This window comes from Stegastes partitus, unplaced genomic scaffold (genome assembly GCF_000690725.1).
Source record: "Stegastes partitus isolate 25-593 unplaced genomic scaffold, Stegastes_partitus-1.0.2 Scaffold358, whole genome shotgun sequence".
Taxonomy (NCBI): domain Eukaryota; kingdom Metazoa; phylum Chordata; class Actinopteri; family Pomacentridae; genus Stegastes; species Stegastes partitus.
Genome location: NW_007578089.1, coordinates 43,054 through 54,977, shown reverse-complemented (window position 1 = coordinate 54,977; position 11,924 = coordinate 43,054). Strand labels below are relative to the sequence as shown.

At 42.7% G+C, this 11,924-nt stretch overlaps 1 protein-coding gene across 1 annotated transcript in view; it reads right to left on the bottom strand.

Annotated features, from left to right (window-relative positions):
* Positions 1 to 219: 219 nt before the first annotated feature.
* The window catches only part of LOC103359192 (collagen alpha-4(IV) chain-like), a 25,908-nt gene continuing 14,203 nt past the window's right edge, over positions 220 to 11,924 (bottom strand). The window contains exons 20-45 of the mRNA XM_008284423.1: positions 9,909 to 10,063; positions 9,730 to 9,802; positions 9,306 to 9,412; positions 8,960 to 9,143; positions 8,800 to 8,871; positions 8,341 to 8,448; positions 7,986 to 8,204; positions 7,663 to 7,827; positions 7,394 to 7,561; positions 6,960 to 7,103; positions 6,364 to 6,474; positions 6,033 to 6,211; positions 5,595 to 5,658; positions 4,633 to 4,707; positions 4,395 to 4,502; positions 3,660 to 3,767; positions 3,290 to 3,361; positions 2,910 to 3,038; positions 2,520 to 2,627; positions 2,191 to 2,349; positions 1,994 to 2,101; positions 1,670 to 1,807; positions 1,383 to 1,499; positions 966 to 1,154; positions 570 to 853; positions 220 to 480 (exon numbers count right to left, since the gene is read on the bottom strand). Of these exons, the coding sequence (XP_008282645.1) occupies positions 220 to 480; positions 570 to 853; positions 966 to 1,154; positions 1,383 to 1,499; positions 1,670 to 1,807; positions 1,994 to 2,101; positions 2,191 to 2,349; positions 2,520 to 2,627; positions 2,910 to 3,038; positions 3,290 to 3,361; positions 3,660 to 3,767; positions 4,395 to 4,502; positions 4,633 to 4,707; positions 5,595 to 5,658; positions 6,033 to 6,211; positions 6,364 to 6,474; positions 6,960 to 7,103; positions 7,394 to 7,561; positions 7,663 to 7,827; positions 7,986 to 8,204; positions 8,341 to 8,448; positions 8,800 to 8,871; positions 8,960 to 9,143; positions 9,306 to 9,412; positions 9,730 to 9,802; positions 9,909 to 10,063 (3,605 nt within the window). The remainder of the gene's footprint in view (positions 481 to 569; positions 854 to 965; positions 1,155 to 1,382; positions 1,500 to 1,669; positions 1,808 to 1,993; positions 2,102 to 2,190; positions 2,350 to 2,519; positions 2,628 to 2,909; positions 3,039 to 3,289; positions 3,362 to 3,659; positions 3,768 to 4,394; positions 4,503 to 4,632; positions 4,708 to 5,594; positions 5,659 to 6,032; positions 6,212 to 6,363; positions 6,475 to 6,959; positions 7,104 to 7,393; positions 7,562 to 7,662; positions 7,828 to 7,985; positions 8,205 to 8,340; positions 8,449 to 8,799; positions 8,872 to 8,959; positions 9,144 to 9,305; positions 9,413 to 9,729; positions 9,803 to 9,908; positions 10,064 to 11,924) is intronic.

The window sequence follows — 11,924 nt, the reverse complement described above, 5'->3', positions numbered from 1 at the left end:
AAAACAAGCACCTTATTGAAAATAACGACATTAAGAACAGTTGCTCAGATGTTCAGGTACTGTATATGTACAAATCTTTACCTTTATTATCAAACATCATTTACTAGAATCCCTCTGTAACCCTGAGTGGTAATCTAACTTAGATTTTAAAAAGTGAACTGGCTTAAAAACAGGTTACAAAATATTTAAAAGTTGCAACTAAACGTGATAGGAGGTGCATTACAGTTGTCTGAGGCAGACGTTACACTGGCTGGCTTTGCGTCGCTGTCGGTCGGCCGCTTTAATGGTGTCCGGCTTTGGGTCGGTGAACTCCTCTGTCCAACTCACAGTCGTCAGCCAAAAGCTGTAAAGGTTGGTAAAGTAGTGACAGGAGCCTCGTGCGCCTTGGCACTCGATGAAGGGGTAAGTTCGGAAATCCTTGAGGCAGCTACCGGAGGACGTCAGTGACTGGCCGCCACCTTCGTCACCTGCCCCTGTGTGCTGGAGACAGGAAGGTACAGCAGGTATGCAATGAGGGGAGTTGACAGCATTTTTCTCATAAACACAAGCAAACGTTTTATCACACTCACCAGGAGGAAAGAGAAGCCCGTCCACAAACTCCGCCAGCCAGGTGGGCATGGAGGGATGGTTTGATCCTGGCTGTGAAAAGCCGCGGCAGGTGAAGCCGTCTCACACACCACACAGCGGCTGATGTGGGATCTTATTTCCGGGCCAAAGAGCGGCATCATGGGTATGGGAGCGGTGGTGGACAGCCAGTAGGATTTGTCATTGCGACTAGAGTAGTGACAGGCGGCTTTGTTGCAGTAAGAGAAAGGCATGGTGGAGAAAACAGGGAGGCAGGAGCCAGGCTGGCCTACAGGGACGGAAAGTAAAACAGAGACAAAGAAGACAGACTTTCTCAAACTCTAAAGCCTATGATGAATTTCAGGACAGCAACAAAATGATCACTTTATGCAGACACGTACCCAGGTCTTGTGTGTGGGCCTTCTCTTGTCCCTCCAGGTAGATGAGGCTGTAGCCCACCCAAAGCTGACTGCTGCCTACAGGGCACTGTGGCACATGAATAGACTGACTGTGGATGACCAAAAGGAAGCCAGCTCTAAATACACCCCCATGGCCAGGCAATCCAGGATCACCAGGACTACCTGGGATACCTGGAGGATGGAAGGGTTGAGCAGAAAGAAAGTGGATGACAGAAGGATGATTAAGGTGAGGAAGAGACAAGGCGATATAAAATATATATTGTTTTCATCTGTAGCCCTGATCCAAGAAGACTCTGGAGACTCTGTCATCAGTCCTGTGGAATTTCTTGTGGATAGTAGTCTTGCCACTTCAACAGTGCAAAGAAAGGGATTGTTAAATAATTTGGTCTGATTATTCACCTTGAGGTCCAGTAAATCCTTGTGCACCACCATCTCCTGGGTCTCCAATTGGACCGTCACGACCAGGACCACCTGGTCTGCCAGGGAGGCCCACAGCACCTTTAGGGCCTCTGTCTCCTAAAACACAAAGATTTTTTTTAAAAAGTACCTACATATGTATATATGCATACAGACATGTGAGCATCTGTGGCCGATAGAAAACAAAAAAAACACACAACGCAGATTTGTACAGACACAGACCAGAAACATATATCTGCACAAACAATGCTGTACATGAGACTCTGTACCGTTGCGTCCAGGAATTCCAGGAGGACCCAGGTCACCTACGAAGCCCGCAGGTCCTGGGTGACCACGAGGTCCTGGGAGTCCAAGGGGCGCCGATCCTGGACGTCCATAAATAGAATCACCGCGGGCACCTTTGGCACCTGAAAAAAACACATTAGTTATCAGAAGCACTGTAGGAACATATGCATTCAGGATTATTGAATACATTCTATACTCTCAGAATGAAACTGAACACTGTAAAGCATCTGCAGACACGGTTTGACTTCCTGTTGTGAGCAGGATAGCATGTGCACATTTTTTCACTTCTTAGTTGCCGTGTCACTCACCTATATTTCCATGAGGGCCAGGATCTCCCTTACGGCCTTGGGGCCCAGGAAGACCTTGTGGTCCTTTGGGTCCCGGAAGACCCCTCGGACCACCGGGACCTGGCTCACCTGTCAAAGCACAGTAACATTTGAAGTGTATTTAAGTGGACTGCAGCACTGCAAAATGCTGCAATCATCAGCCTTGAACTGCAGTGCACCTTTAGGTCCTGTAGTGCCTCGGTAGTTTGAAAGTCCTTGGGGTCCGGGGTTGCCTTTATTTCCCTTACGTCCGGGTAACCCAGGAAGGCCAATTGGCCCTGGGTCTCCTTTGGACAAACTGCTTGTGCTGCCTGGTGCCCCAGGCTCTCCATGAGCACCTAAGAAACAATTCAAAGCCTCAGATGTGGTCAAATACAAAGAGTGGCACACATACCCACAATTACATAGGCACACAAATCCACACAATGCTCCTTTTACATAAAGGTGGAGACAAATAGAGAAACAGAGAGACATCGGCACACACACACACACACACACACACACACACCTGGGGGACCTGGAGGTCCTTCGTATCCTGCATCCCCGTAAGATCCTGGCGAAGGCGTTTGGCATTCTTTGCCAGAGTAACCAGGATCACCCGGTGAGCCTGGAAAACCTGTGGGAGGAAATACAAAACCACACTCAACAAAGTACATGAAAGCAAACAAAGTGCAGCAAATGAGAGCAAAAACATGACACGATCCGAGTGACCTCATGAGCAAAGAAATAGCTGCTCTTGTTTTATTTGTGCTTACACTGCAGATATGGTGAAACAATCATTTAAAATGTAAAATGTAACTTAAAATGCATGAAATGCTGTGTTTTAAGAAACCTTTTAAATATATTTGTATCGGTTTTAGACAGGAGCAGTAAGTGTACTGCTGGTAGGAACAGATACCTGTATCACCAGGCGGACCCCTTTCGCCTTTAAACGAAGCATAAGCGCTTCCTGGAGGTCCTCTGGAGCCCCTGACACCTTTGGGTCCTGGAAAACCATCTGGTCCTGGAGGGCCAGGGATGTCTATGCCTTGATAGGAAGTGAGTACATAAAAAACACAGTATTACATGATAGCGTGTGCTCAGGTTTACTCATGTGTAAATGTAATGACACTAACACCTATTACCACTTCAGTATGATTTAATGTAACAATAAATACTATACAGGTACTGCTGACACTGCACTTCAGTCTATTTTAGGCAATTCCCTAAACAGACACATTTAATTTATCTTGAACTAAAAGAATTGATACCAAACGCACAAACTTTTATTCTTCTTACCATTTGCTCCCTTTATCCCCGCTGGACCTTGCAGCCCATTCAGTCCATCCAGACCTGGTGGTCCAGGGGGCCCTAACATAACATTACAATACAATAGAAGAATCATCTTGCTGTCATCATATCATCCTCATTTTCTCTTTTGTACATCACCTCTTGTTTATCTGTTTATCTGTTCCTAATACATCTTTAGAAACATTTTTGAGAAAAGCCCTAAATATTAATGACTGTTCACATCTAATCAGTTACATTTCTGATTTCCTTGGCAGCCACATTTTAAAATCCCTTGTGATACAAAACTCTTGCAGTGTGTGATGCATATATGGTACTGCATTCCCAGTGATGGAACAGACAGTGGACATCATGTTTGTACCTGGAGGCCCATATGGGCCTGGCGGGCCTGGTGGTCCCACACCTCCTACATCACCTGGAGGCCCTGGAAAACCTGGAATACCTGATGGGCCACGCGGCCCAAGGAAGCCTGCACATAGAAACATGTAAAAGAGCTCAAACCAACATGCACACAAAAGTTTAACTGCTTGCAAGAATAAACAGAAGTGTCAAATGTAAGGAGTGATTTCATTGTTTGATGGCTAAAGAGGCAAATGAAACTGATGAGGACTGTGGAAACCTGAACTCGTTTTCTGCATGACACTCTATGTATACTGCGCAACAAAATTAGGGGAACACTTAATCATCACAGTATAACATCAATTCAACTAAGCTTCTGGGATATCGATCTGTCTAGTTTGGACGTGTAAGTGATTGTGAATCCCCCTCAGTGGGTTCATCATCTTGTTTTCCACTGTCCAATCATTGATAAACACTGTGTACTTTATTGAGAAGAAAATGGCCTGAAAAATAAGTGTACCCTTAAATGAGTTTTAACAGTGTACTTTATGTATTGTCAGTGTGAGATTTACAGTGTTTTATGTGAGGACAAGTTACAATGAGAGTGATGTGTGAGAGCTCAGCAGAGAGTCAAGTTAGTATTGTTATTACTATTGTTGTTGTTGTTGTTGTTGTTGTTGTTGTTGTTGTTGTGTATTTTTCCACCTTACGGGTGCATTATTTAAATTCTCAAATCTAAATATTTATTGAAAATCACCCGGTGGTCCTCCTCCTCCCGGTTCTCCAGGAAGGCCTGGTTGTCCAGGGTGCCCCGGCCTTCCTCTGTGTCCTGGGTCACCTGGGTCTCCAGGGCTCCCTCTAGGTGCTAGGAAAAAAATATTGTGTAAAATCATTTCTGACTGTATATAATCAATTAAACTGACAAATTTCCTGTTAGAAAAGTTTATCAAAAAATAATCCATCTTTCTAATTTGAAGGGATTCAGTCGGTCTCACCACTGGGCCCGTCCTCCCCTCGCAATCCTTTGGGTCCAGGTGCACCAGGCTGTCCAAAAGTCTGCCCTGGATCACCTGGTACGGATTCAGACAGGTTTCATCGGATTCAGTCCACTTGAATGGCATATGAAATCCAGAGGGATTATCGGTTTAACTGCATTTATTAGAACTATGTATCATAATGTTTTCATGGAGTTGTCAGAACTGACTGTGGGCCAAGCTGCTGTAGATGTAAATCCTCTTGCACAAACTCAAGTTACTTGTGACAAAACAAAATCAGCTCTCTATACCAGTAGGGCCATTCCATTAAAAAGATAATATAACTCTGGTACATGTAGTGAAGCCGTGCAACAGTTTCATCTTCATTCTATGAATATTTTCTGAGTTACAGGTCCGCAAAGTATTCATTTGCATCTTTTTGTTTTTTGGACCCCTTATAACTTCATAAATCCAAACGATAACAGTAAAGAATTTTCAGGGATAAAAAAAAAAATACATTTGAGCTCTGTTTAAAACGGCAACCAAATCCAATTTATATCCAGTCCAGGTGTCAAAGTCTAAAGCCAAAATCATATTTTTGTTCAGCACGATTGTTCTGCAACAACTTTGAGCATCAAAATCATGGTATAACGAATGAATCACGGCGAGAAGATGACCCTCCTATTACTATATATTTAGTATACATATATTTACTATAGTTTAAATAGATATAAAGTTATGCTGGATCAAAAATGTTAAAAAAAGTAATGCTAATTTAAAAAAGCACAGAATTTGGATCCACCCCTGGGCACTTCAAGGGCCTGGAACTTGGATAATATTCATAGTAGATGTTAAAATTTGCATGGCTTCAGTAAATATACAAACGTTATTGTTCACAGAAAAAAAAAGCTAATTCTGAAGAGGTCAAGTGAGAATTTTTTTTTTTCTTCAGAAGTCGGAAATAAAACACATTTAAAACTTACCCTTGGCACCAGGAAATCCTGGTTGTCCAGGGATACCGATACTTCCCAGGGGTCCTAGATCTCCCTGTAATGCAATTACATTTTCCCTGTGAGTCTAACAAATAATAAATCATGTGCATTTAAAACAGCATGCAAGCAAAGTGTAGAGAAAAAAGAAAAGCTATTCAGAACAAGTCAGAAACTTAATCCATGCTGGAACCGTTGGTTTAATAGTGGCATGTGCATGGCAGACAGCTGGAACAAGCAGAAATGATATGCTGCCTGTCGCACATCGAGTGTGAAATTTCATTAAATGTGAGTACATGAGTGTAGATTTATTGAATGTGGCTCAAGTGGCAGCTGTTTTAGGGCTTCTGGGTATAAACTGAACAGATAATAAACTGGGTGAAGACAGCTGTCACAGAGACAAGAATGCAATGAGTTAAGCTCGCTGTGTACCGGATCGCCATCGTTGCCAGGGAGTCCCCTTGGACCAGGGAAACCTTTAGCTCCAGGATACCCAGGAGGTCCTGGCCTTCCTGACGATCCAGGATCACCGGTGAAGCCCTTATACCCTGCCGGACCAGGCCATCCATCGGGCCCTAAATCACCTGGATCTCCCCCTCTTCCCTTTAAGCCTGAGTTAACAAATAAAAATGAAAGATTACATTTGTTTTTTTTAATCTTCTACTGTTTATGACAATCAATAATGTGTTTTTTCTTGTTTAAAAAACAACAACAAAAGAAATACTTTCAAAAATATATAAAAGTTAAATCAAAGCTCCATTGCCTGGAAATCCTGGTTGGCCTGGTGACCCCCTTATTCCTTCAGGTCCTGGGTAGCCTTTAGTTACGTTCACAATATTTGATGCTCCTGGTGATCCCGGTTCTCCCTTTGAACCTGGATAGACCACAGACCTGAGGTAAAATGTTTGCTATTTTGTATTTACACAGAAATCCAACACAATAACCTAAACAAAAATGTTTCATTCCTCTTTCTTTATACATGATGGATGTTTTAGTGCTACATATGGTCAACCTGGGCAAGACCAAGCGGATCTCATTTATGCTACATCAGGTTTTATGGTCTGGGTGGTGCAATCAAGCCACAGTTTAATATTCAATAAACAGAATATTTTGCATATTGCAACGAAACCCTTCAAAAACCCTCGTCTTTTCCCTATTGTCCAACAATGTATGTTTTGCTTTGTTAGCCACACTTCTGTCTTGAATCTGAATTCTGAGTGCCTGGCTTGAGACATTTTCAGATATTGTGTAGTATTGTTTGCTTCTTGATCAAATATGTGTAATTATTAACAATAGTCGATGGCAGCTAGCAACGATGAGTACAGTTATTATAGACATGGCACATATACAGAGACTTACCTTTATAACCAGGTGGTCCTGGATGTCCTGGGTTACCTGGGCGCCCATTCAAACCCCTCTCTCCTTGTATACCACCCGGTCCTCGAGGTCCAGGCAGTCCAGGTAAGCCTCTTGTTCCAGGCCTGCCAGGATCCCCCCTTTCACCTACATAAATTAAAGGGACAGTCTTGTTTTATTCAGGAGAAGCTAGTTTAAATATTAAGTGTGGCAGCATGTACAGAGCTGCAGGTGCAGCTGGCAGATTTAATGAAAGCATGCTGACTGGCAGCCAGCGCCTGTGTGTGAATGTCACAGGCCATGCAGTTTTTAAAAACAAAAATACTCCCTGGACTGTGTAAACGAAATCAGAAGAACCTGTTAGATTTTATACAAGCATACATGATTTCAAATGATCAAGTAAAAAAGATTGTTATCAAGTCAGGCCATTGACTGACCTTTCTGTCCATGCCAGCCATCTGGACCAGGATCTCCTGGCAAGCCAGAGGTGCCTTTTGGTCCAGCAGGACCTGGAAAACCGGGAGGACCAGGAAACCCTTGTGGACCCCTCCGTCCATGACCAGGTGGACCTATATCCCCCTTCTTACCCTTCTGACCGAAGTAGCCTTTGCACATTGTGAAGTTCAGTGAGACAAATATTGTTGGTTAGACCTGCATCTAGAGTTAGTCACAGCCAGAATTTTGCCCGTTACTGCAGTGTGCTCACCAGGTGTTCCAGTTGGCCCAGGGTTTCCAGGAGCTCCTGGAGGTCCTGGTGGACCAATGATTTCATAGTCAGTACAAGGTGGACCTCGGGGACCAGTGGCTCCAGGGTCACCCTGGGTACCTGGCTCTCCTTTACGGCCTGGTCTTCCATTTGGGCCTTGGGGGCCTGTAATTCCAAAGTACCAATGATCAACCAATCCAAATACAGAAACAGAATTGGGAGTGCAGTGTAAGTTGAGGATAATTTTTTGTTGTAGTGGCCACATTAGCTAAAACATAAACGCCTGGAGGTTTTTTGTGTTCACACAATATAAAAACATTTACCTGGAGATCCTGAATTTCCAGGATTTCCAGGGAGTCCACCTTTCCCTGTAGCCCCAGTGAGGCCAGGTGGGCCAATAGCACCTGGCCTGGCCGAAAGGATATCTCCTGGTTCACCTTTTCTGCCTGGGTGTCCAGGTGCCCCAGGAGGGCCTTGAGGGCCACTCAGACTAATCCCGGTGGAACCCGGATCACCTGGATCCCCTAGTAAACCTGGGCGTCCTGTTACAAATAGAAGAGACCCATATGAATACAAATAATCCTTTGGTATAATTAAAGGTTTATTTATTGCCAGTTTTACTGCCATGTGGATGCTTGAACAATTATATTAATTTGAAGCATTTTAAAGAGCCATTACCTGGCGGTCCAATCCCTCCTGTAAGACCGTCATCTCCTTTCATGCCTTTAGAGCCATCATGTCCCGGAATTCCTGGTGATCCATCTCTTCCTGGTACACCTGGAATCCCTGCACGGAGCCAAATAAAACTTAAAGGTCATTTGTATTATGGACCAACATGTCAGAGGACGTACATCGTGTTTTAGTCAGACACATGGCCAAATCTGCAATCAAATTTAAATAAACAACTTACAAATCGCTTGTAGTAGCAAGTGTACAGGCCATTGTGTCTAACTCGGAAAACAACGGAAGACTAACAGTGAGATGCAAACTTAAGGAAAATCTGCGGAAAAGACGTGGCGCTCTGACAGATCAACTCATAGTTTAGCAGTCACATTTGACTAAAAGGTGTAATGTTTTCATGTCTGGAATCAGTAATGACTTCTTAAACAAACCACATGTAATACTTATAAGACTTACCTGGTGAACCTCGCTCTCCCTTAAGACCAGGAGGGCCAATCTCGTCTCCGTCACAGCATGGCTCTGTTTCACCTGATAACATATATACAACAAGCCTTAAGCTTTGATGGCTCTGAGACCACGATATCTTGCTTAATGTAGAAATGAGTGTCCAACCAACCTGGAGGGCCTGGTCTTCCAGGAATCCCTGGTAGGCCAGGAAATCCCTGATTTCCTTTAGGTCCTGGTGCCCCCTTAGGTCCTGGAAAATCAGAACCAGGGCGACCTGAAGGCCCTGGCAAGCCTTTTGATCCCGGAACACCTGGGTCACCTTTGTGACCTGGCAATCCTGTATACCCAGCACCCTGTAAAACCATTACACGATACCTTAAGTGCAGAATCGATAGTGTACCAAAGTGGAACATTTGCTGTTACAAGTGTAATGTAATTAAGCATACACAGCTAAAAGATGAATTGTACAGACTGTTCCACAGCTTAGATTTACAGAATTTAAAATACACACTCACTGGTTGTCCAGGGTCTCCCACAGGCCCAGGGAGGCCGTCCGACCCTGGTCTACCTATTCCTCCAGTAGGACCGGAAAATCCTGGGTCTCCTTGATCCCCTTTGACACCTTCCAACAACAAAAGGAACAGTATATAATGGGCAATGAATGTTTAGTGAGCTGTCATATATGCGTACATGAAATATAGATCTTTGTGTTCTAGTTTGACATAAACCACAAAGTTATCAGCAAAGAAAATAAAAGTTACGTTTGATTTATTGCACCTGTTGCTGAACCCAAGAAACTGAGTAATAACTTGACTTAAAATTCCCCCATCCCCTTTATATCCACAAGTTTATGATAACTATAAGACTGAACAGTAATCATATAATAATACTGGGAACATTTAGCGGGTATATAACAAGTAGTGCTTTAAATTCGCTTACCTTTAACACCCGTTCCAAAAAAGTCACCTTTCTGACCCTTTCGTCCCTTTATACCAGAAATTCCTTGAAATCCCTGGAAGAAAACATTAGGTCAAATGAAAAACTACATTTCCGTAGTTATTAAAAACTTTACAGACTTTTTATTAGTTTTTAGGAAATGACATTTAATTTCATTTTACTTGTGGTCCTCTTAGTCCGTAATCTCCTTTCAGACCTGGGTCCCCCTTAAGTCCTGGATTTCCAGGTAAACCTGGAGGCCCTGGATAACCAACTGGACCACGAGGTCCCATAACCCCCACACCCCCAGACCTACAGTCACACTCTCCTGGACAACCTATAGGAAACAGGGATGGCAAAAATGTATGACGCAGCACCCTCATAAACATTACAGTTTACATCCTCCCACACATGTTCATACAGCCAAAGGTCTGCTGAGGATACTAATGTGAAGGCATATATATATATATATAAAAAAACTTTTATACAAAATATGAGGTTGCTTATTTTTTAACCTCAGGTCCCCAACAATACCCCCTCAAAGTATGAAGTAGATTGGATGAACGCTTTTAGAGAAAGGTGAAGAACACACACACACAGAAACACTTATATTTCTGTGTGGATCCTCTCTATGGCAGCAGCTGTCAGTTATTTTCATTGTTGACTGACTTGCTAATTATTTCTTTTCAATAAACTGAATAATTGTTTGCACTAAAAAAAAAAAAAACAGAAAACAATGAAAAATGTCAATGTTTCCCAAAACCCAAAATGACATCCTCAAATGTCTTGTTTTGTTCACAATCCAAAGCTATGGAATATACTCTCATAGAATAAAGAAACCGGAAAATACTCAAAATACTCAAATCTAAACTAGACTAGAATGAAACGAGAATGACAGGATTTGAACTGTTTTAAAATTAAAAATGACTAATTAATCAGTTATCGAAAAAAATAAGTGGTATATTTAATAGTTAACACCTAAACAACTGCTCAAATAATTCTTGCAGCTCTAATTCTCACTGACATACAGAAATACATTCCTAACCCTGACATTTTTTTAATCATACTCATAAGCCTGACAGGAACGAGGGAGAGATCATATTTCTCCTATATTAGCTTCAACAATCTGGAATGCACCGCTAGGTGGCAGCAATCTCTAGTAGCTCTCTTTGCTTTTGAGGGGTTTTTTGGATAAATTATTGTCTTTTTATTGACATTACCTATCAGATTAAGTTTTTCTTGGATGATTTTTTATGCTGAGTTGAAATCTTTTTATTGAATTTCCCTTCTGGGATAAATAAAGTATTTTTCCATTTCATTTTCATTTCATTTCTATTCGCTGGCTCCCTGTAAATTCAAGAAAATAATTTTAAATTCCCCTTCTCACACATATAGTCCCTAATGACCAAGATCCATCAAATGATGGATCCATCATTAGATGTCATAATACCTTATTGTCACAATAAAACAAGTGCAGGCTTATTTGTTGTTCCTATAGAGTTTCCAAAAGTAGATTGGGAGGCAGTGCCTTCAGCTGTCAGGCCCCTCTGCTGTGGACAGAGCAGAGTTCAGCAGTTCACCCTCTACTTTTAAGATTGCGCTTTAAACTTTTGTTTTGGATAAAACTTATAGTTTGGCCTACCTCAGGTGACCCTGAACCATCCCTTAAGTTATGCTGCTGTAGGCCTAGGCTGCTGAGGGACTTCTTCCCTCTTTCATTCTTTTTTATTCATTGCATGTCATTAACTTTATGTCTTCTCTCATAGTTTATGCTTTGTCCTCTGTGTCCTCTCTCTCGCTGCACCTCTCTGCAGGTATCCATGGCTCCAGAGCGGCATGTGTCTGACCTGCGGTTACTGGCTTCACCAACCTGCTCTGCTTTCATCGTTTGTTGTTTCTCAAGGCTTATAATTTCCCTCTCCGCTCACCCCTGGTCGAGACAGATGGCTGCTGTCCCTGAGTCTGGCTCTGTCGGAGGTTTCTTCCTGTTAAAAGGGAGTTTTTCCTCCCTACTGTCACCAAGGGCTTGCTCAAGGGGGAACTGTCGGTTCTCTCTCTATAATATTGTCAGGTCTTGACTTTTCTATGCAAAGTGCCCCATCACAATATGTTTTATGATTTGGTGCTATATAAATATCCATTCATTCATTTTCTATAAACTGCTTCATCCTCTGGAGGGTCTCAATGGGGCTGGAGCC